General features: G+C 45.3%; 1 protein-coding gene across 5 annotated transcripts in view; it reads left to right on the top strand.

Annotated features, from left to right (window-relative positions):
- Window positions 1-20,906, top strand: part of PLD1 (phospholipase D1) — a 71,660-nt gene that overhangs the window by 22,605 nt on the left and 28,149 nt on the right. For all 5 annotated transcript variants that reach the window (XM_085069015.1, XM_085069016.1, XM_085069018.1 and 2 more), the window contains 10 exons: window positions 5,138-5,323; window positions 5,647-5,774; window positions 6,072-6,217; window positions 7,045-7,153; window positions 8,574-8,639; window positions 14,286-14,344; window positions 14,863-14,955; window positions 17,379-17,531; window positions 18,234-18,383; window positions 19,155-19,238. In XM_085069015.1, the coding sequence (XP_084925141.1) occupies window positions 5,170-5,323; window positions 5,647-5,774; window positions 6,072-6,217; window positions 7,045-7,153; window positions 8,574-8,639; window positions 14,286-14,344; window positions 14,863-14,955; window positions 17,379-17,531; window positions 18,234-18,383; window positions 19,155-19,238 (1,142 nt within the window). In that variant the 5' untranslated portion in view covers window positions 5,138-5,169. The remainder of the gene's footprint in view (window positions 1-5,137; window positions 5,324-5,646; window positions 5,775-6,071; window positions 6,218-7,044; window positions 7,154-8,573; window positions 8,640-14,285; window positions 14,345-14,862; window positions 14,956-17,378; window positions 17,532-18,233; window positions 18,384-19,154; window positions 19,239-20,906) is intronic.

Here is a 20,906-nt window from a genome sequence, read left to right as displayed (position 1 = left end):
TGCTATTACCAGCCGCATACATTTTCACATCAGGACGTGAGTGTCTTCAAAACACAGAACTGTTCATGAATATTTACTAAAATATGTATTTTCTGCCTTCCAGTTTCCAAGTCTTTAAAGCTGTGCTTTTGTTGTCTTGTGCAACAAGTGGAAAAAAATTTTCTTTAGCGAAGGCTGAGATGGTCATATGATCCCTGAAGTAATAACTTGGGGTTAAAGCATAACCAAAATGGCAAATAACAAGCAGATACCGGGCTTGCAAAGTTGCAGGATGGAGCTGCACATATGCAATATATTCACAAGGGCTTGGGGATTAATAAAATTAATGTATGGTTTTTTTAGTCATTGTCCCTGCAGCTGAAATCTTGGCTGATTCTTGGTGCAATCATTATTTCCAGTGTATATATTTGACTAGTTCAAGAGGTTTGGGGTCTGTGGGTGGTGGAGACAGGCTGGTGACAGAAGGCAGAGGCTTCAAGTAGTACTTGGAAGAGGAAATAATTAATATGAGAACTGGACTGGACAAAAGCAATGTCAGCAGTGTTTTTGGGGTTTGTAGTATGTGGTTTTGCCTCTTTCAGTTTTTAATAATCTCTCTTTTCCCTTGTCTGTTCATTTCTTCCAGTGTTTTCCTTTACTGCTTCATCTTTTCATTGTGTTTTCATTCTTGCTGCTTTTGCCCAGGCAGACTTTGAGCTGGATAAAGCCAGAGCAGCACCTTCCCTCTGTTCAAACACATTGCCACACCAGCTCCTGGCTGCCCCAGCAGCAGGTGTGGGGGTGTTGGTGGCTGGGGGTGCAGCTGTTCCCCTGCCTCTGCCTCCTCCAGCCCTGGGGCTCTGCAAACCCCTCCACAGGCAGTGCTGTGCCTTTGCTATTAGATAGGGCTTTCTCCTTAGTCCCTGCTTTAAACAAGCAATTAAAGTGAAAGAGAGTAGATTTAGATTAGATATTAGGAACAAATTCCTCCCTGTGAGGCTGTTGAGACATTGGCTCCCCAGAGAAGCTGTGGCTGCCCCTGGATCCCTGGAAGTGTCCAAGGCCAGGCTGAACAGGGCTTGAAGCAACCTGGGATAGTATAGTGGAAGGCGTCCCTGCCCATGGCAGAGGTTTGGAACTGGATGATTTTTAAGGTTCCTTCCAACCTAAACCGTTCTATGATTCTGTGATTCTAATTCAGAGCACTTGTCCCTTGTCCACCCTGCTCACAGCAGCCTTCTGCAGGCTTGCAGTCTGCTGTCACGTTTCTCTGCCTTCTCTCAGTATTGACACTGTTCTTGCAGGTCAAATGCTTTAGCTCTGAGTCTTCCTGTGTTCTGCACCATCTCTTCCTTCCTGGCTCACAGGCAATAGTCCTGTTTGTGCCTCTTGGCACAGGTTTTGCCTTTGTTTGGATCACCATTTCTTGACTCAGTTAGACCCTGGTTTTTCTCTTTTGGTTGTTTGGGGTTTTTTTCCTTTAAAAAACCTGCTGCTTATTTTCCATCCTGACTGGCAACAGCTGAATACTGAAATGCAGCACTTGTTTCTCAAACTTCATCCTGTTATTCTCAGTCGCCTGCGATTTGCCAGTATGGCTTGAGTTCAATATCAGCAGGTTTATAATTCCCTTCTCTGGTCAGTCAGCAGTGTGAGCAGTGAGTGGCCCTGGATAGACAGGGCCTTCTTGGTGTAGCCTGCCTGGTTTGTGGTTAAATCCTGGAGATCTGTGTGTGCTGCCTGTTTGCACCCAGCCTGTTGCAGATTAACCCAGGCATTCCTCAGCTTGCCCATGGGAATGCAGAGAGTGTCTGTATGGAAACTCTGGCCAAGAGGTTAAATAGCTCTTATGGAGAAGAGCCCTATAAAGCAATGTGGCAAAGCTTTCAGAGGGATGTGGTATGTCCTGTCTTTCCAGCTGACCCCAGTGCCATCCTCCCTGCCCAGGCATGGGTTTGCTCTCTGTGCTCTGGCTCTGCAGCAGCCGGCTGTGACAGGGAGCTTGGCCACTGCCCAGGTTCATGGGGCTGTTGGCAGGGCCACGAGCAAGTCACATTTTCCCTCTCAACCCCAAAATTTGGCTCTAATCTCGATGCGGGGGAATCTTGCTGTTGGGGCTGACTCCGGTCCATCCGAGTTTGGACTCTGCTTTATCCCAGGATTTGTCTGTGCCAGCTGTGAAAACAGCTTTAGCTTTTAAAAAAAAAATTCCTGAGTTATAGAGCTGTGCTGTGGTCCCTTGCAAATAATCATTGCATACACTGGTTAATTGTTTATCCATTAACCAACTGTGTCAATTAATCTGACAAAGAGCCCAGCGGTACCTGGCACGGCGGGGAGGGAAGGAGGGAGGAGGAGGAGGGAGGATGAGCATCCTCTCTGTTGCTCTTCCTTCAGGCCTGCTGATGTGGTATTTGTCTGCTGGTTTCCTTCAAGTGTAATTGCTGGCATGGCACATGCGGAGTGTGTTTGGGCTTGTGTTCTCTTTGACTGTGGAAAAATTTCCTTTGGAAAGGGCATTAAGTTTCCATGAAGCAAAGGCATCTTCAGACAGAGGAAAAAACCCAACTCTGTTTTGTTTCTAAATGTAAATGCAGACAGAAATAAAAAGCAAGATGCTGCTTTATTTCCAGCTAGAAATGCTCAAAAAAATTCTTTGCATGAAGTGCTGAGTGGGAAATAGGATTTTATTGTATGTGTTGGTGCAGAGTGAGGCTCTGAGCTCCCTCCTGCCATCCCCAGGGTTATTTGGGAAAGCCTGGAAGCATGACCTCCCTCAGGAATGCTGTTTATGTATGCCTGCTTTCCAAGGAGAAAATCAAACATCTAAAGCCAGTCTATATCAGGTGGAATGATTTCACTGCAAACAAATGAAAATGTACCTTACGCTCTCTGAATAATTGAAGTCCTCTGCAGTATGTTGTTAGAATAGGAAAAGTGTAAAGCTTCTAACAGGGAGAGCTGGCTTTCCATTAAGTGGTGATAAGGGAGGTGTGGGGCAGTGCCAGTGCCAAATTCCTGGTGCTGGGAGGCTGCATGGGCTGGATAGGGTAACATCAGTGGAGTGAGAACAGTTTGATAACTGAAACAAAATATAGTAATAACTGTAATGAAAAGGGAACAACAGTGATGGAAACAAGTGATGCACAATACAGTAATTGCTCACCACCCCCTGACCAGTGCCCAGCCCCAGCAGCAGTTGGCCCCTTCCGGCCAATTTCCCCAGCTGACATCCTGGGTATGGAATACCCCTTTGGAGAGTTGGGGTCAGCTGTCCTGGCCATTCAGCCCCACAGTTTTTTGTGCACCTCCTCATTGTCAGAGCATGGGAAACTGGGAAGTCCTTGAATTGGGGGAAGCAGTACTTAGCAACAACTCAAACAACTGTGTTATCGACATTCTTCTGGTCCTAAACCCAAAACACAACACTGTACCAGCTAATAAGAAGAAAATTAACTCTATCCCAGCTGAAACCAGGACTTTGCCCCATGGTTCAGTTGATCACTGGGAATGGAGGTGCCTACATGTGTGTCTATGTTTGAATTACTCAAGTCGATCTCATGAAGTGACCTGGGGGCCCAGTGATCCCCTGGTCTGGTCCTGAAGCCTTCTGTGCTCTGGTGGCATTCCCTGCCACTGGTGGAAGGTGGCAGAGCCACCAAGGCCCTCAGAGCCCTCACACCCGAGATGAAGCTCTTGCTTTTGCATTTACTTTGGTATAAGAGGAGAGATTGTCCTAGTTTTTCTTGGTGCAAGTCTGTGTGCAAATGGATTTTTTTTTTCTGAAAGAAGCTGCTTCTAGCATGTTTTTGGGCTTACATGGTATCAGTCTTATGCAGTAATGAAATAATGTACTTGTTTCAAGAGGAAACAATAATAAAGAACATTCTTTCAAAAGCAGCTAAACACATGATTTATTAAAATGTTAAATAATTTCCAAGTTACGGCATGCCCAGCTCTTGCTGTGGAGCTCACTCAAGAATAATTGCACAGTGTTCTTTGTAGAGCTTAACATCAGAAATGTCACACTTCTTTGAAAAATCATTCTTTAACACAATGTAAGACCTTCCACAAGTATAAATGGGCATCCTTGTATTGGCTTCTGTAAAATGTTGCCAGTTTGTCCCATCCGTATTTTTTCAGCGTAGCTGTCGAGCTGTGACATTTATTGCAGAGGAGGACAAAGATTGAAGGGACTTTTTATCAAGATCAGGGCGATGCCCAGGCACTGGAGCCTGGCTGTGTGCAAGGACCAGCAGCCAGCTCCACAGCTCTGTGGTGAGATGCAGACCCTGGAGAAGGAAAAGGAGGAGGAGGAAGGGGGGTTTGCTGATACTCACAAGCAGCGAAGGGCATGTGATAGTGGCTATGCCTCATATATTGATTTACTTCTGTTTCCTTCTTTTTTTCCTTCTTCCTTCCCCGTTTTTCTCGTGATTCAGGCTTCTGGTATGGATGGGTGGGAATAAAGGTGGGAAGGGCTTTAGTCACTAGTGTTCAAACACCTCTAAGTGCAACTGCCTGAGTGCCCTGAGTAGGCAGCAGCCTTCCCCCTGGTCGTGTCCCCTTCACAAAGGGACAGTGGGCTTGTCCCCTGCAGCCACCTGGGATGTTGGAAGCGTGAGCATAGAAGCTGTGGAATCCACCTTGTTGCTCCCAGGCTTTCTGTGGGCATCAGGATGCTCCTGACCCTGCTCTGGCCCCCTCTGTAAAGAGGAACCTTTACAGCTGTAACTTTTGAGCTTGCTGAGAGGATGGAGCCGTGGGAGAGCACAAGGCATGCAGACACCACAGACAGTTGTGTAAGGTGCATAGAAATAGAGGAAATCTTAATAATGCCAGGAGTTTCTGTCACTACTTCAATCAAAGAAAGAACACGTAGCAAAAACGCCTACTGATTTTCTGAGTGAGCTTTTCCTCTGTGCAGCCTGACCTGGGAAATAAAGCACTGGGTGAATGAAGTTTGGGATTTGGCCAGGCAGTCATATGGTTTGCAGCTTTAGGGCTGAACATTTGGCATTGGGTGTGTAGGATGGGGATAGTTGGTATGAATGTGGGTAAAAGGAAAGAAGGAAGAGGTGTCCATGTATTGCCAGTGGTTTCCTTCAGCCCTGTGGTGCAGAGAGGGTGCTGACAGCCCTGCCCTATCTTTTCCCAGCGCCCCTCAGCTCCTGAGCTCAGCCTCCTGAGATGTCTCTGAGAGCAGAAAGCCATGCAGCCACATCCACGCTGAAGAAGCTCGCCGCAGACATGAGCAACATCATCGAGAGCCTGGACACCAGGGAGCTCCATGTGGAGGGGGAGGAGGTGGACTCAGAGGTGCTCACTGACCCCAAAGGCACCGGTGAGTTGACACCTCTGCGTTCTCATCCCACGTCCTGCATGGATTTAATAATTTGTTGGCAGGTAGGGTACAGCTCAGGGGTTTTGCCAAGCCCTGCCATACTCTGATTTAGAACCAGGAGGCTCTTAAAACTTGAGCTTCTCAAGTCTCTTCTGTGCAAGCTTGTCTTCGAGCGCTCTTTAATAAAAATTGCTATATTTTGCTGGAATTACTGCTGCTGTATAAATGCTCTCATGTTCAAGCATAGCTGCTGTCTGCTGGCTTTCATATCCTCCTGTATTGTTACAAGGCTGTTGAGCTAACAGGATTTGTGGTCCTTGCAGTGTGCATTCCCTTCTCTGCCATCTATCACACCCATGGGTTCAAAGAGCCAGGCACGCAGACGTACCTCACGGGATGTCCTGTCCGAGTGCGTGTGTTGGAAGTTGAACGCTTTACTTCCACTAAGAAGGTCAGAACTTCCAGAAATTTCCTTTGATTTTTGTAGAACTGTATTTAAAATGCTGTTTGTGTGTTAATTTTGAGCTTGCTTCTTCGTGGGCTGAGGAAGCAGCACTGCCTGTGTCTCAGAAAACGCTCAGGAGAGAAGGTTATCTGTCTATTTATAAAATCTAATAAAGAAGAACAAGAAATCATGAGACAGAATAATCCTTAAGTAAAATTGAATAAAGGCTCTTTAGATGAGCAGTTGCAGGGAAAAGGCTCATTTCAAAACCTGCATCCCTTGTGGTGATGTTCTCCCCTGCAGGTACCAAGCCCCAATGTTTACACCATCGAGCTGACCCATGGAGAGTTTGTCTGGCACGTGAAAAGGAAGTTCAAGCACTTCCAGGAGTTTCACAGGGAGCTGCTGAGGTACAAAGCCTTCGTGCGCATCCCTATCCCCACCAGGAGGTGAGTATGCATCCCTGTGGATGTAGTGGGCTTTGGGAGGTGTGATCTTTTTACCTTTCATGTCATACCTGTTTGGCTTCACTGGTCCCATTTACTTTTCTGTAAGGAGGAGAGGGCAGAAGAATTCAGTCTCCATAAATATTTAGCACCTATAATAAAAATATTTAATCTATGTGTTTAGCAGCTATAATCTTAGTGATGCAAACATCTCTCTGCTGACGCAGAAAAAGTTGTCTCCCAGGTCATCAGCTTTTGAGCTGGATTTGCCTTGAACTTTAGGAAGGGTTGTGATAATGCTCATGGAAATCACTGGAGCTCTGTGGTTTGCTGACAGTGTGGGTGGGATGCAGGAGGTATGGGGGTCCCTGTCCAGCCTGGCCTTGGTGCTTGGGATGGCTGCAGATATAGGAGGGTAGAGAAAAAAAGTGGGAAGAGAAGTGGTGTAGGTCAGTGGGAGCCTCCTGATGTAGGAAAATGTTGGGATATGATGGGAAAGGTGAAATTATGAGGGCTTAAGGGCTGGATAATGCCCTAAAAATAGGATGTAGGTTCCCTTTCCTTATGAGACCAAAAGGTGGCCCTCAGAAATCACTCTGATCCTTCTGTGCTGTGTTTTAATTTGTAAGCCAGTTGGAGCACACTGGCTTCTTGAATGAATACATGCTGGCTTTTTTTTTTTTTTTTCTTTTTTGCTATCCTGCCTACCCATCACTTTTGATGGTCTTGGATAGGAAAAATAAAGGCACTGCAGAAGAGGGGTTACATATCAAGGCATCCACATACTTGCAACACTGAGACTGATGTTGGGGTGTGTTTTTTCCTTCTAGTCACACGGTGAGAAGACAATCCATCAAAAGGGGAGAGCCGAGGCAGATGCCGAGTCTGCCGCACACTGCAGAGAGCACAGTGCGGGAGGAGCACTTCTCTAGCAGGAGGGTAAGTGCCCTCCTCAGTTTGGGAGCCAGAGGGTTGCTCTGAGGTGCAGAGAAGCCAGGCAGGTTGCTTGCAAAGCCACACACTATCAAAACATTTGTTTGTTACCATTACAGTATTTTGCTCGACAAACGTAAGCTTTGACAAGTCCAGCTTTAATGCCAAATTCTTCTGTGCAGTGATGAGGATGCTGCTCCTGGGGTTCATGTGGGCTAAGCTTTCCTTTGCAGTTGAGGAAAACCGTGATGTTGGGAGTGGTGGTTCCCCTCCTTCCCCACCTGCTCTGATTTAAAGATAGACAAAGCAGTTTGCAGAGTCAAGTTGCATGATGGAGGCAGCAGCCCCGTGGCCATCAAAATCTGAGAGATTTCGGTGCTGTCCCCCTCTGAAAGAGGAGATGACAGTCCGACTATCGATGCTGAAGTGGGTAATTTTAGCCCAGGCACACGTGTTCTGTGTAACTTCATCAGATGTTAACAGATGGGCCCTTCCATGGAGAGGGTGGATGTCTTCCTACCTCTTCATTGCAGCTTTGCTGTTCACAAGTTAAAAACCCTATGTTTGTTCAGGCTGTGCTTACCATTCTCTTTCTGCTGCTCCCTCCCTCCTTGGGCTTTGTGCCACTGGAGCTTCAAGGCCCGGAGGATTAAAGGATTATGTCTTGTGGCTGTGCCATGCAGAAACCCTGCTGTTCACAGCTTCTCTGATGTGCAGAAAGTTTCAGGAGAGAGATGTGGGTTTAAAAGAGGAAGAAAACCATTTTATAGATACTTTTTTCTTTTTAGCTCATGTTTCCTTTCAGTTTATTTTGTGTCCTGTAGGACTCTGCCCAGTTTCCCATGCCCAGACAGTTTAATTTTGTTTTTCCCTTTTACTACAAGGGTGGGAAGAGATTACTTTTCCCATTATGGTTTTTTCTCTTTTCCCCTCCTGGCTAGGGAGGACAGGCCCAGCCACTGTTTTCTCTGTGTCTTTGGGACAGGACAGCATGGTCCCTGTGTTCCTCACCCCATGAACCTTTTGTTTTGGTTCAACAGGCTCTCTCAGTTGCCTCTGAGCCTGTTTTTTCACAAAGCTGATTCATGTGGGTCAGAAACAATGGGGACTGATTTTGTATTTAAAATTGTTCTGAAACTCTGGCTCAGTCAAGAAAGTTGACCTCCAAAGTGACCCTGCCATGGAGCAGGTCTGCTGGTGGAAGGTACAAACACAGAACTATGAACAGTAAACAGCCTGTGACCAAACTGTTTATGGTGCTGAGCTATAATATCCCATGAGCACATAATAATGTATTTATTTATCCACTCAAACTGAAAAGTGGATCTGATTTCTTGATTGCTTCCTAATACCAGACAGTTGGATTACATGAATTTTTAAGAAAAACCTCCACATCCTATCTAAAGTTTCAACATTTTAATTGTAGAAACAGCTGGAGGACTACTTGACAAATATCCTGAAAATGCCAATGTACAGGAACTACCATGGAACAGTAAGTAGAAATTAGTTTGTTTAAATATCTAAAGAATATTCACTTTACAAATGCTGAATTCATTGGAAGAAGACACGCAGCTTCTGCAAAAAAAACATTTTACAGCTGTTTTGTGAGCATTTTGGTTTAGCTGATTTCTCCAACGCAGATGTAATATGATTCAAACCACAGGAATGACTCAGTCCTGGAGGTTGCTGGTATAACACAGTGATAACCTCCTCAATCTAGTCCAGTCCAGGCAGCTGGTTGTACATGTATGATGTAGTGGGATTCTGTTTATTCTGCAGAGTGCTTAAGATAGTAAGTTAAAGTTTTAAATACTTTAAAATTTGGAATACAGGCTATATTTGTAGTTGCTCCTTCAGTCTGGGCTTTCTGTGTGGTTCTGGGTGCAGGATTTATCTCAGGTTTCTATTCTGTGCAGTTTCACTGGACATTAGTGACGTTGAGTTTGCCTGAGTGATACTGTTCACCTCTCCAGGCATTTTGTGAATTTTAAAGGGAGACGTTTTTTGGCTTATTTCCCCAAGTCAACGCTCTTTTTAAAATGAGGAGAGATGTCAAAACCAGCTTCGGGCCTATTTTAAGGAAAAATATTTCTTTTGAAATTCATCCTCGAATGTTTCTTCAGAAGTCCTCACCTGTCAGCTGCAGCTGTGACATCTCTTGGGGATGGTAATTTTATTTCCCCTTTTTTTGGCTGCATAATGACTGTGTTACTTCATCTTTTGTATTACCAGCAAAATCTGATGTACGCACTGAGTAGCTGCCGAGTTTAGTGACATTTCTGAGCACAGAGTGATAACTGGGAACACCTGGTTTCCAAGCAAGCCAAAAATATAGTCTAAACTTTGGGTTTCTGTAGCAGCCAGTTCTCTTCTACTTTTGTTGTTTGGTAGATATTCTTCTCTTTTGCAAGATTTCAGTTGTGTAGAGACATTGGGCAGCTCATAGCTGGATGTTCAAAAACTGTGTGCTCTGTTGCAGAGCTCAGTGTTGAGCACTGCTTGTTCCATGGGCCAAAGTGCTCATTGGTTTGGCCATTGTGCTCTGGACAGCAAGAAATCTTCAGGCTGAAGCTGAAGAATCTGCATTCATTAAAGTGTTTCTCTAGGGGACAGGCTGTGCAGCTTAATTCCAATGCAGTGAAGAGCTGTGTAAGTCTGCGTGTGGAAAAGAGTCATCTTTTGTTCTAGAAGCAAGATTGGGATAACTTGGCAATTTTGATCAGTAGCATATGCAGAGCGGGGGAGAGTTATTTTACAGTGTGGATCCATCTTGTCACTTTTAGGCAGGCGTTGCCTTTTTCAAATATTTTGGAACATTTCTGCTCCTGTGAGGACGTGGGTGATGCTTTGGCCAGGCTGTGGTTTGAGACAGGCTGCACGGTGGGGGCTGGGGGAGGAGACAGGCAGCAGCCCTGCCTTGCCCAGGCAGCTGCGGGGTGCTCCCCTCCTGGGCTGAATCACTCTTCTGTCCCCAGCCCCCGGAGCCAGATGTCCCTTTGCACATAAATTCTCAGTGCATTGTTGGCTTTCACTGGATTTGGCCACAGTGAAGTGTCCAGGGAGGACTTTGCTGCCTGTGGTGGTGGCGTGGGTCCTTCAGGCAATGCTGGAAGAAAGAACAGGGAGGGAAGTGCTTCCTTTAAAACACCACCAAAACAACCCCCACCATTCTCAGACGAGACTGAAGTGAAGATTTCTGGCGCTTTCCCTGGAACTATATTTGTCCTCCTGAAAACAAAATGAGGGCTTTGCTCTTCCTGTGGTTGAGAAGTCTTCTGCCCGGATGCTGGCAAATGCTGTAACTGTCCTAATCTTGGAGCACATTTGGACTCCTGTGTGTTCTTCTATCATCAAATCTATTCACTGAAGAGTTTTTTTAAATCCTGAACTCTGTAACAAAGTCAGACATAGAATTGCAAAGGCAAGCTGAGACCTGTTTGGAGTGTAACCCTTGGTCATTGTGAAGAGCCTGCTTGAGTCAATAGCATCCCCAAGGAAATGTTTTTTTACATCTGAGCTGCACAATTCAATGAATTCACTTTTTTACTTCTTTTATTTTGTGTTTGTGATTAATTTATCATTTGCCAGTGAGAACAAACTGCTTTTTACGCTGTCTGGAGGATGTACCATGCACTGAGACAGCTGAGCCTGCAAGTCAAGCTTGTAGTTGTTTTGCAGACCTGAAGTCTCTGGTGGGTTGAGGATCAGGTCCACAGTGACCTCATGGCATTGTAGAGGTTGTGTATCCTCTAGCTTTTTGTATTTTTTAAAAATTTTGGTTATGTGATTAAATGTCATGTCATCTTCTTCCTTCCAAACCTTCTTTTTTATAATACTTTTGGGCTGAAGTGCTTCAAGACAATTACCATTGAAATGAATGTTGTGGGAATTTCAGTGTGTTAACTGTTCACACTTATTTTCTGGAAGTTGGAAATTGCAGGAATATAGCTTTGAGATGTTGTGGTTTAATTGGATTGTGTATAAAAATTTTATTAATTGGATCTTTGCATTACTTTTGTATGAGCTTCCATACTTAAAAGATGCCTAAGCAAAGTGAAAAATAAGATTTGATTGGAGTGTAAGTATGTTTGTAATGTTTTGCATGAAGTTTAGTGAGAGTAAAAACCTCATCTTAAGTGAAAGCAACACAGTGTAAGAGCAGCTGAGATGTGAGAGTGGCCACAGGTTTGCCTCTCATACAGCCCTTTTATATGCAGACCTTTGTGGAGGTCCCCACCAAACCCATCAGTATTTTTAATTATTACACTTGAAATGCAGCATGTTTAGTTTTTTTTAATTAAGGTGTCATATAAGCAAATCTTTTCGTGTAAGAAATTTTTCTGGACAAATTTATTCTGAAGAGTGTGTAATTCCATTTAATTGCTAGTCACCACTGCTAATCAGCTTTTGATGCTTATTTGAACCCACTACATAAAGAACAAGAGTCAAAATAAAAAGAACAGTGTGGAGATGCTGAATCCTTTCTGAAATGCAGATGCTCTGTGAAATTTTTACTTAGATAAATCATGCATGCTCCACATTGCTGGCAGGACAGGATGGTTTGAACACCTTGCAGCTGGCTCTCCACCTTCCTTATCCTGTCCTCCTGCAGCCCATACCTCCCGTCTGCCTTTTTATTTTTCTTTTCATCGCCACAACAATGTCATTGAAGCTGCATTCTCTGGGCCTATATCTCATACCAAAAACATCCTGCTGTGGGTTACTCTGAAACCAGAGTGGGATGCCAGATCCCAGGGAGGCAGCTGGGCAGCGCAGGAATTCTGATGTGACGGAGATGAAAGCTCCTGGCTGCCCTGCCTGCCTCTCCAGCTCTCTCTGTGAATGACGAGCACCTCGGATGAGGCACTGTGACAGTAAAAATAGCTAATGCGGCAGGAATTGTAACAATAAATCATTCCATCAGATATTTTGCACCACGCTGAGGAATTTTCCTTTTAACTGGAGGAATTTAAGGGTTTTTTTACAAACCAGTGCTTGATCAACGTGTTGGATGGTCTCCTGTCATTGCTGTTCCAAAGACTCCTTGGCTGGAGAGGAGGTTGCTGTGCTGCCAGACAATCTTTCTTTCTCTTTTATGTAGTGGTAGTTCTGTCTCTGCAAGTAATTTTTCCTCTTGGTTTTTCTTTTTGCTTCTTTGAGGACAATTATTTCTCTGCATGCAGTGCTCCTCAAATTCCTGCCAGCTTTCTGGTTCCAGCCAGCATTTTCAAAGGGTTTTGACATTCACATGCTTTTTTTTTTAATGTGTGCCCACTGTGAGAGAGATGTCTGGGTTTCTGATTTGTCTGATGTGGAATGCCATGAAGAAGTTAAAATGGGATCCAGGTAAAGAACTGGCCTGAGACTTTGCTTGGGACCTCTGATAAGAGCTTTTAGGCTACACTGGGTTTTCAGGTGCTTCCCATCCTGCTCTGAGTGTCACTGCAGGAACAGCTGAAACATTCATAGGTTATACCTGGTACTTTTCCAGAACATGTAGGGAGAGCAGAGAGAGCAAGGAGGTTGGTAAAAGCATGGAACGACTTGTTCTAACTTCTTTCTGGAAACAGGCTGAAATCACCCTAAAATCAAAGCATTAAATTTGCCTCAGCAGAGTCGAGGTTACTTTATGTCCTTGAAATATTCAGAGGAAAGCAATAGTGTCTTTTGTTCTTCTCCATGGCTTTGGCTGATATTAGAAGTTTGGGAAAGTCCCAGGAGCAGCTGAGCATGGGGAGATGGAAGGATCTTCTGTCCTACTGCTGTTTTATGTGGAAAAAAATTATGGTATTGGGAAGGGAGCCTCATCACAATGGCAGGGCAGACTTTGACCCCAAATTTAGTGATACTTTTTGTTATACTTGGTGTCTGGAAATGTCTTTGAGACTTACAGGTCCACCCATGAAATTCCTGTGCAAAATTGGATTTTGCTGATGAGGACCCTGAGGTCAGTTTGCCAAAGAGCAGGTGACAGTGGCTCTTTCCTTAAGAAGAGAGAGGCCTTTCCTTGGAGTTGCTGTGGGTATGGGTGGGCATGTCCTGAAGGTGGTACCAAGATGCTGTCCCAACTGTGATCAGGAGCATGGGCTGAGCCCTGGACTGCAGCCCCAGCAGGGTTCATTGCCAAAATGTGCTGTCAGAGGTTCCCTCTGGCTTGCTGCCTGGCCAAGGGGACAGTGACAGCTGCTGTCACCCTGCCCTGAGCACCTTTCTGCACTTGGACAGCTCTGTGATTCCATGTGACAATAAATTAGAAGTGCCTGGGTGCAGACAGGGTTCCGTGCCTGCCCCAGCCCTGTCCTGCACAGGACACCCTGGGAGGGTGTTTCTCCCTGCTAAAGGGGACCAGGGCTAACATCCAGCAGACTGCCAGGAATGTCCTGCTGTGCCAAGAAAAGCCTGCTCGGTCAAAATTGCCCAGTGTCCTATTTTTAGAGGTGAGTGTAATCGTGCTGAGCTTTCTCACTGCTCTTATGTTCCCTGCAATCCCTGCTGGAGCAGGAGGAGCCATGAGGAGGCAGGTTGCTTGACTTTGGGATTTGAACTTGCTCTCCTCCTGCCCCACTGTGGCTTTCCTGTGGATTTTTGGCTCCTGGAACCAGATGGGCAGTGCTGTGTGCAGCACTGACCTGCTGCGGTGGCCTTGGAGGATGCCTGTGGGTTGTGGGGCTGAACCCTCATGTGGTGTGCCCATGGGGTAGGAGGCTTAAAGGGTGCTCCCAGCTCTGGGCATATGTCCTCATTCCCTTTCCAGTCTTTCTGTGAGGGTCCCTGGAGGGAGGAGAGGATTCAGGCAGACAGGAAAGATCACACAGATCCCCAAACAGTGTGAAACTTGAGTCATTGTTTCAACCAAAGATCCAGGAGGGAGGATGCCAGTGGGTCCCTATGATACATTGGAGCTTGATTTTCCTGGATGCCTGAAGTGTGTTCTCCAAAGTACATCTGAAATAAACAAACAGAAAAATCAACCAAGCAACTTGCCTTGGTCGTCTTGGAGATGCTTAGGTGATGGTGGATGACATTTGCTCAGGATCTTCTGTAGGTTCTGTAGGTCTTTATGACAAGTTACTTTGAAGCAAAGAATTTTGTGGATTTCAGAGTTATATACATGGGGGAATCTGTTTCTCTTTCCCAGATGGAGTTTGTTGGAGTAAGCCAGCTGTCATTCATCCACGACCTGGGACCGAAGGGCATGTGAGTTGTGAGCTGTGTCTTTGTGAGTTATGATTCACTAAGAGCATGGCTTTATAAATAAATGCTGTTAAAATTAACAACTTTCCTTTCTCACCAGTAACTGACTGGGGAATATTTTGCCATCTAGATATGAAAAATTATTACTGCTCAGACAGAAATGCTACAATTTGGAGAAATGGTTTTGAGCCTGGGCTGCTTTTCAAGACACAGCACTTAGAGGGTTTCAACCCTTCCCTCCCTGCAGCTTGTTAAGCCACTTAATTTTCTGCTTCCTGTGCTATAAACAGAGCCCTGTGCTTCTCAAAACTCCATTATTTTCTTCTCGGTGTGTGGGTGGTATTTTTGCCCTTCATCCAACTTTAAGAGCATAGCACAGAGGCTGCTTGGGCACAGTTGGAGGTGACAGGACCCAGCCCTACACACAAGGGCTGGGGGTTCAGCAAGCACCCCCTCCAAAATCCCCCCTGCACCTCCAGGTGAGCCATATCCCCCACCCTGACCCTGTTCTGTCCTTGCAGAGAAGGGTTCATCATGAAGCGCTCCGGGGGTCACCGCATTCCTGGCCTGAACTGCTGCGGCCAAGGGAGGATGTGCTACCGCTGGTCCAAAAGGTACTGTTTGGGTGCCAAAGCTGGGGATGCCATGTTCTCCTTGGGCACACAAAAATCCCCTTTTCTCCCAAAAAATCTGTGGGGAGAATCTTGGGGTTTTTATGAAAGCCTCAGATTTTCAGGTTGAAAGGGTCTGTAGGCTGTTCCCTGCCTCACCCTTCCGTGTGGTGGGTGTTTTCTTCTGCTTTGGAGAAGAAGTTTACTCCAGAGAAAAACTGGGATTCCCTAGAGCTGACAGAAATGGCAGTGACCTCCTGGATTGTGCCCAGCTTTCCCTGCTGCAGGAGCACAGGTGGCTCAGTGCCTTTGGGTAGGGAATGTGGCTGGTGACCTGCCCCAGGCAGATGTCAGCCTGGCCTTCTGAGCTTCCCTTCCTCAATTTACAAAATGAAAATCAATTAATTGAAACCTTCTTTGGTCTGCTTCAGTGTGGGATCAAATCAGGCATGGCCTGCAGCACATAAGGGGCTGTTTAGTGCCATTAACCTTGGCATTAAATACATTGCCTCTTGCTTATTACTGCAGGTATTGAATCCCAGTGTTTTCTCCTGTTGCCATATCCCTTCCTGCTGCAGACAGACATAATTTGCTGCTCCCATCCCTTTACCCTGTGTCCTAGGTCTTGGTGTTGCCTGGGGCTGCAGCACAGGGAGCTGTGTGCTGAGGGAGTGTACCTGTGTTACCAGCCAGCATCCAAAAATGTGGGGTGTGTTTCCTGGATAATGCCCTTCCCAGGCAAATCTTTCCATTTGAAAATCCAAATAGCCCACATCTGCCTTTCAAATAGCCCACAGCAACAATTTCTTGGTTGGTGAAGCTTCCCCAGGTGTTATTCACCTTTGGATTTTAGCAGCACCCATGGGCTGTCATTAGTTTTATCTTTAATAGTTCCATTTTACAGCAAAACCTTTCTGCATTCTTGTGAAGAAAAGGTCCTATTTCTTCAGTCTTTCCAATGTTCCTTAATTTAATTTCACAGAAGATGTCTGTAATGAGAGCACAAGGAGATAAAGATGTGACCTTCTTTCAGGTCAAATCATTAAATTGTTACCAATTCTTTTTCCATTTCATGGGAAAAAAGCCTTTTCCTCTTGATACTCCTCAGTTAACTCTTTCTTGTGTTATCCAAGCTGCAGTGGGCACAGTAGCACATCCATCTCTGATGGATTTCCATTTTCCTTTAGAGCCTAAAAAGGGGGGTGGTAAAACCATTTGAGTGGGATTCTGTACAGAGTATCACAAATGGGGCTCCAAATTCCCATCTTGGCCGACTGAGACTGACAGTTTACAAATTAATAAGTAAGCAAATAACAGTAATACTTCCAAGAGAGGGTTATTTAAAGGAAGGATTTTAGGACACGGAGGAGGATAGTGGGGTGAAGCTGTGAATGGGCATAGGCAGGACTTCTCAGGCATGTAGAGCTGCTGGGAAAAACAGAAGGGAGAATGCTTGGAAATGTACCCTGTGGGATGTTTAAGACTGAAATTATGGGCCAAATAGAGAGGGGAGGCTTTTTGGCACCAAATGAGAGGTGATGCCAGGTAACTCTTTCAGAGCTCTGAAAGAAAGAAAAAAAAATCACGGGATCTGGTAAAAAATTATGGAAAGTAGATGAGGAGCTGAGCTGAGGCTGTTACTAAAGATACAAGAATGAACAGATTTCTGCAGTGTTTTGTGTTGCTTTGTGCGTTTCTGAGTGTGCAGAAGAATGAGGCGAAGGTCTGGTGATGGAGACCTGTGTGGGACAGAGGGGGTTGGTTACCCCAGCTACGCTGCAGGGGGAGAAAAAATTAGAAATGCCATTCACAGTAAAAAATGTGTTTTTTCCCCAGAGTTGCCTTCAGGCTACAGTATTTATGTAAAACCTGCCGGTCATCCCTCCTCATGTGTTTCTAACAGGGTGCCTGTTGCTTGGCAATAAAAGCTTTCCAAAATGCCTTGTTCATATATTTTGATAGGAGTGAAAGTGATCCTAGCATCAGAATTAGTGTTAGAAATGTCAAATAACTCCCGTATAGCATATAAGCTGAATAAAAATCAGGGATGGAGGAATCCTTGTTGCACCTTTGCCTGGTGCTGTGAGGTTTATGTCCAGGGAGGTTCTCATGGGTTTTGTGAAACAAGGAAGCCTGTGTTTTTAAATACTTCTATAAAAAGGAATTATATGATTAACTCTAAAAGTCCTATATTGAATTAAAACTCATTACCCAAGGTCATAAAATACAAACTTTTCTGCTCAAGAAAACCATCCCCTGGTCTAGCTCCTGAGAGGAACTTCTACCATTTAGTAAAATTCCCTGATAAATGATTTGCACTTGTTTTGAAGAAGCACTTCTCCATTTTATTAGCTCCCTCCATGGCTCATGTTTCGAGGCTGGCATGGCTGTGAAATCCAGGTGATGTGGTTGCTGTGTCCCTACAGGTGGCTGGTGGTGAAGGACTCTTTCCTGATGTACATGAAGCCTGATTCAGGGGCCATTTCCTTTGTCCTGCTGGTCGATAAGGAATTCAACATCAAGATAGGCCAGAAAGAAACAGAAACTAAATACGGGTTGCAGATCGACAATCTCTCCAGGTAAGAAAACAGCTTTGTTTATCCCCTTTTAGTTTGCTTTTGCTTTTTCTAAGGAGGAATCGATTCTGCTCTGCAGGAGGGGTTAACAAGCCTGGGTGGCTGCTGCTGGTGTGCTCAGAGCTGCTGGGGGTTTGGCCCTAATGCTGATCATTTCCGATGTCTTAATGAGGCATTTGGAGCCTCTGTTTGTCCATCCCTGTGGTTACTGCTGGGGCCTGAGGGCACGGTGCATGCTGAGTTGCACGGTCTGGTTTGGCAGCAATTGCTTAGGTAATTTTTTAGGCACTCTGTTCTCTTTATGCTGCAAGCAGGGATGATTTCTTCTGCATCCCAATAGAGTTTTACTCAAAACACATGCTAGTGGGGGATAAAGAGATATTTAATGTTTTTATGTTAGCGCACAGTATAAATTCATCTCTTAAAGCATACAACATTAACTGGCTCCAATTCCAAGTTAAGCTGGTGCTAATAATTTAAACACTGGAGTTTTTTTTATGCTTGGCAGTGCAATACTGTTAGTCACTCAGAGCAGCTCAGTGCTATGCATTCTTTTGCAAACAAAAGAGCAGAGTCCCTACTTTTTGTGTAAATAAAATATGACTGATAGAGATGCATTTACCAACACGGACAGGCAGCGAGGAGCAGCCCAATTAAATGGAAGTGGCTTCAGCCTCCTGCCCTGCACGTGGTGTGTTTTTACAGGTCTCTGATTCTGAAGTGCAACAGCTACAGACATGCCCAGTGGTGGAGGCAGGGCATAGATGAGTTCATCCGCAAACACGGCAAGGACTTTCTGACGGAGCATCGCTTCGGCTCCTACGCGGCCGTGCAGGAGAACACCCTGGCCAAGTGGTGAGGACCTGTTACCTGCCTGCCCTCAGCACCCTGGCTCTGGTGGACAGAGCTGGTAGCATTTGGTAGCTGTGGGGGTGGTGATAATTAAAGAAGTTACAAAAAAAATGCAAAAAAAAAATTTTCTTCACCAGGGACAGTGCAGCAGTGCTGGTGGCAGGAGCTTTGCATCACAGCTCATTGTATTTTGCAATGCCAAGTTGTGTTTGAATTTGAGTTGGGTATTTTTCATTTTAAGGATAAAGAGAAGAAAAGGGAATCAATAAATGCAAATTTGGGTATAGTTGGAGGTGACTGGGCTTTATGCACACAGCAGTCCCTGAGAAATCCTTCTGTCCCCAGTGCAACCTGAGTGCACTAATCCATTCCCAGAAGTGTCTCAAAAATTGGATTCTAGCTGGAAGCAGACCACTGCAGCTTCTGCCTTGCCGCTGCCTGAGTAGTTTCCATAAATCAAAGGAAACACTACTCCACCGTCCTTTCCTCAGAGACAAACCTGACTTGCTTGTCAAGCAGAATGCAGGACTATTGTGTGAGGTTGGCAGAAGTGCCAAGTGGTACTTAATAATCTCTTACTGTGCTGTTTCATCAAGGTACTGATAGCAGCAGTGAATTCTCCCTGCGTGTTGTCCTGATCCTTGAAATTAGGATCGTGTTTGCTTTTGAGAAGAGAACGTAAATGTCATTAATACAGAACCCTCTCACTCTTCAGCTGTTAACTTGGTTTAATGAAGGGGAAGAGACAACTCTGCACTCTGTTTGCTTTTGCAGGTATGTCAATGCCAAGTGGTACTTTGAAGACGTCGCAAATGCCATGGAAGCTGCTAAGGAAGAAATTTTCATCACAGATTGGTGGTTCGTACTTCCATGTTTGGGTGTTGCCCAGCTGTCTCTCCGGGGACACTGCTGACAATGTGGCACTGTTCGGAGCCCTACAGTATGGCAGCTAGCCCTGCAGCCAGATGGTTTGGCAGCACACCCAAACCTCTCCTTGTGTTGTAGTCAAAGGCCTTTTCAGGAGGGTTGGCAGCAAAAGCGCACGCTTCAAATCAACAGCTTGGTTGTCTCCCTGCACAGAAATGCCTGAAATCGCACGGAGGAACCACCTGAGCTGCAAAGTGGTGGCTCGAGGTGCTCATCAGGAGTGTTAATCACTGCAAACCTGAGGGGCATGGGTGTCTTTCAGTGTGTAAGGGAACAGGGATGCTCAGCAGTGCTCTTGCCATGGGATCTTGCTTGGGATCCTCCTTTCAGCCCCTCCTCACTGCCTTGGGAAGCCTCATGCCAGCAGTGAGAGCATCTTGTGCTCTCACTTGGGTGTGTCCTTTTGGTCTGCTCTTAAATGGGCCAGATAAGGGAGAAGGGGAATTCTGTTGTCTTTTCTGAGCTGTATGTCTGCCAAAAGACCTGGTTCTGCCCACTTCTTACCTAGTTTATGTGTTTATGCAGTGCTCTGGTTCCTGTTTGTGGCAGAAAAAGGGTTCTCTCACAAACTGGGCAGAGTTTCTTGGCTGGATGCTGGTTGTGGCTGCCCATGTCGTGCCTTTCTGGAGGTCAATCTGCCTGAGCCAGCCTGGACGATGGGGATGGGAGGCTTCCAAGACATGACTCAGATTTCCTGCTCACCTTGGGCACATCTCTGTGCTCCTCTTTCTGCATCTGTGAAATGAACCTCTTGCTGCTTATCTGCTGCCTCTGGGACCTGGGAGAGTTAGTTCTTAGGTGGAAATCATTATGAGGAAACTACATACCATGTTAGCATTTAGTGGGGTAAATCTTTATCCTGCCATGGACACAGTTAAGACTAATGTTCCTGGATATGCAATATCAGGTTGAAATTCAAGATCATCCCATTTTGGACCCATTGTCTCTTACTTAGTGTTTTGTTCAGACAGTTGTTGAAGTATCATGGAATTCCAAAGCTTACATGAAAAATTCGGTGTATACGATAAAATTAGGATGTAGCAATATGCTTTATCCAAGCCCAAGTTCCCATGCTTGGTACAAAAGTAAAGAAATTAAATTCTGTCACTTTGCTGTGCAGGAGTTAGATGAGACTGCTTGACTGTTTCTTGTGGTCCTTGAAGCGATAAAATGCCCTGTTGAGAGATCCCATTCCTTTGTCTTTAGGCAGCAAGGAAAATTCAGAGTAAATCTGTTTTCTTCAGATAGCTCAGGTGCCAGGAGAACTGAAATCCCACTCTCATTTATTTTTTTATGTCTGTATATTTCTTTCGACTCTACCTTGGGGTTTTCTTTTGTTGCATCTTTCTTTCACAGACAGGGAAATTTGGACTGTATTTATACATCACTGTTAAACCTGGTCTCGTGGGTTGTTGAATACTAAGATGAATGTGCTGGACATGTCCCCTGCCCTCTGTAATGCTCAGTTATTAAAGAACAAAGAGCAGGGTATTGGAGAATGCATCACTCTGGGACATGAGCTTTCACATCCACTTTATTTAAACTTCAATTCCCATGCTTCCCAAGTTGGTTATTTAGGCCAGTGCTTTGTTTGCAGGC

This window comes from Lichenostomus cassidix, chromosome 9, assembly GCF_008360975.1.
Source record: "Lichenostomus cassidix isolate B80296 chromosome 9, HeHo_3.0, whole genome shotgun sequence".
Classification (NCBI taxonomy): domain Eukaryota; kingdom Metazoa; phylum Chordata; class Aves; order Passeriformes; family Meliphagidae; genus Lichenostomus; species Lichenostomus cassidix.
Note: the sequence above shows the minus strand (reverse complement) of the source record. Positions and strands in the feature narration are given on the sequence as shown.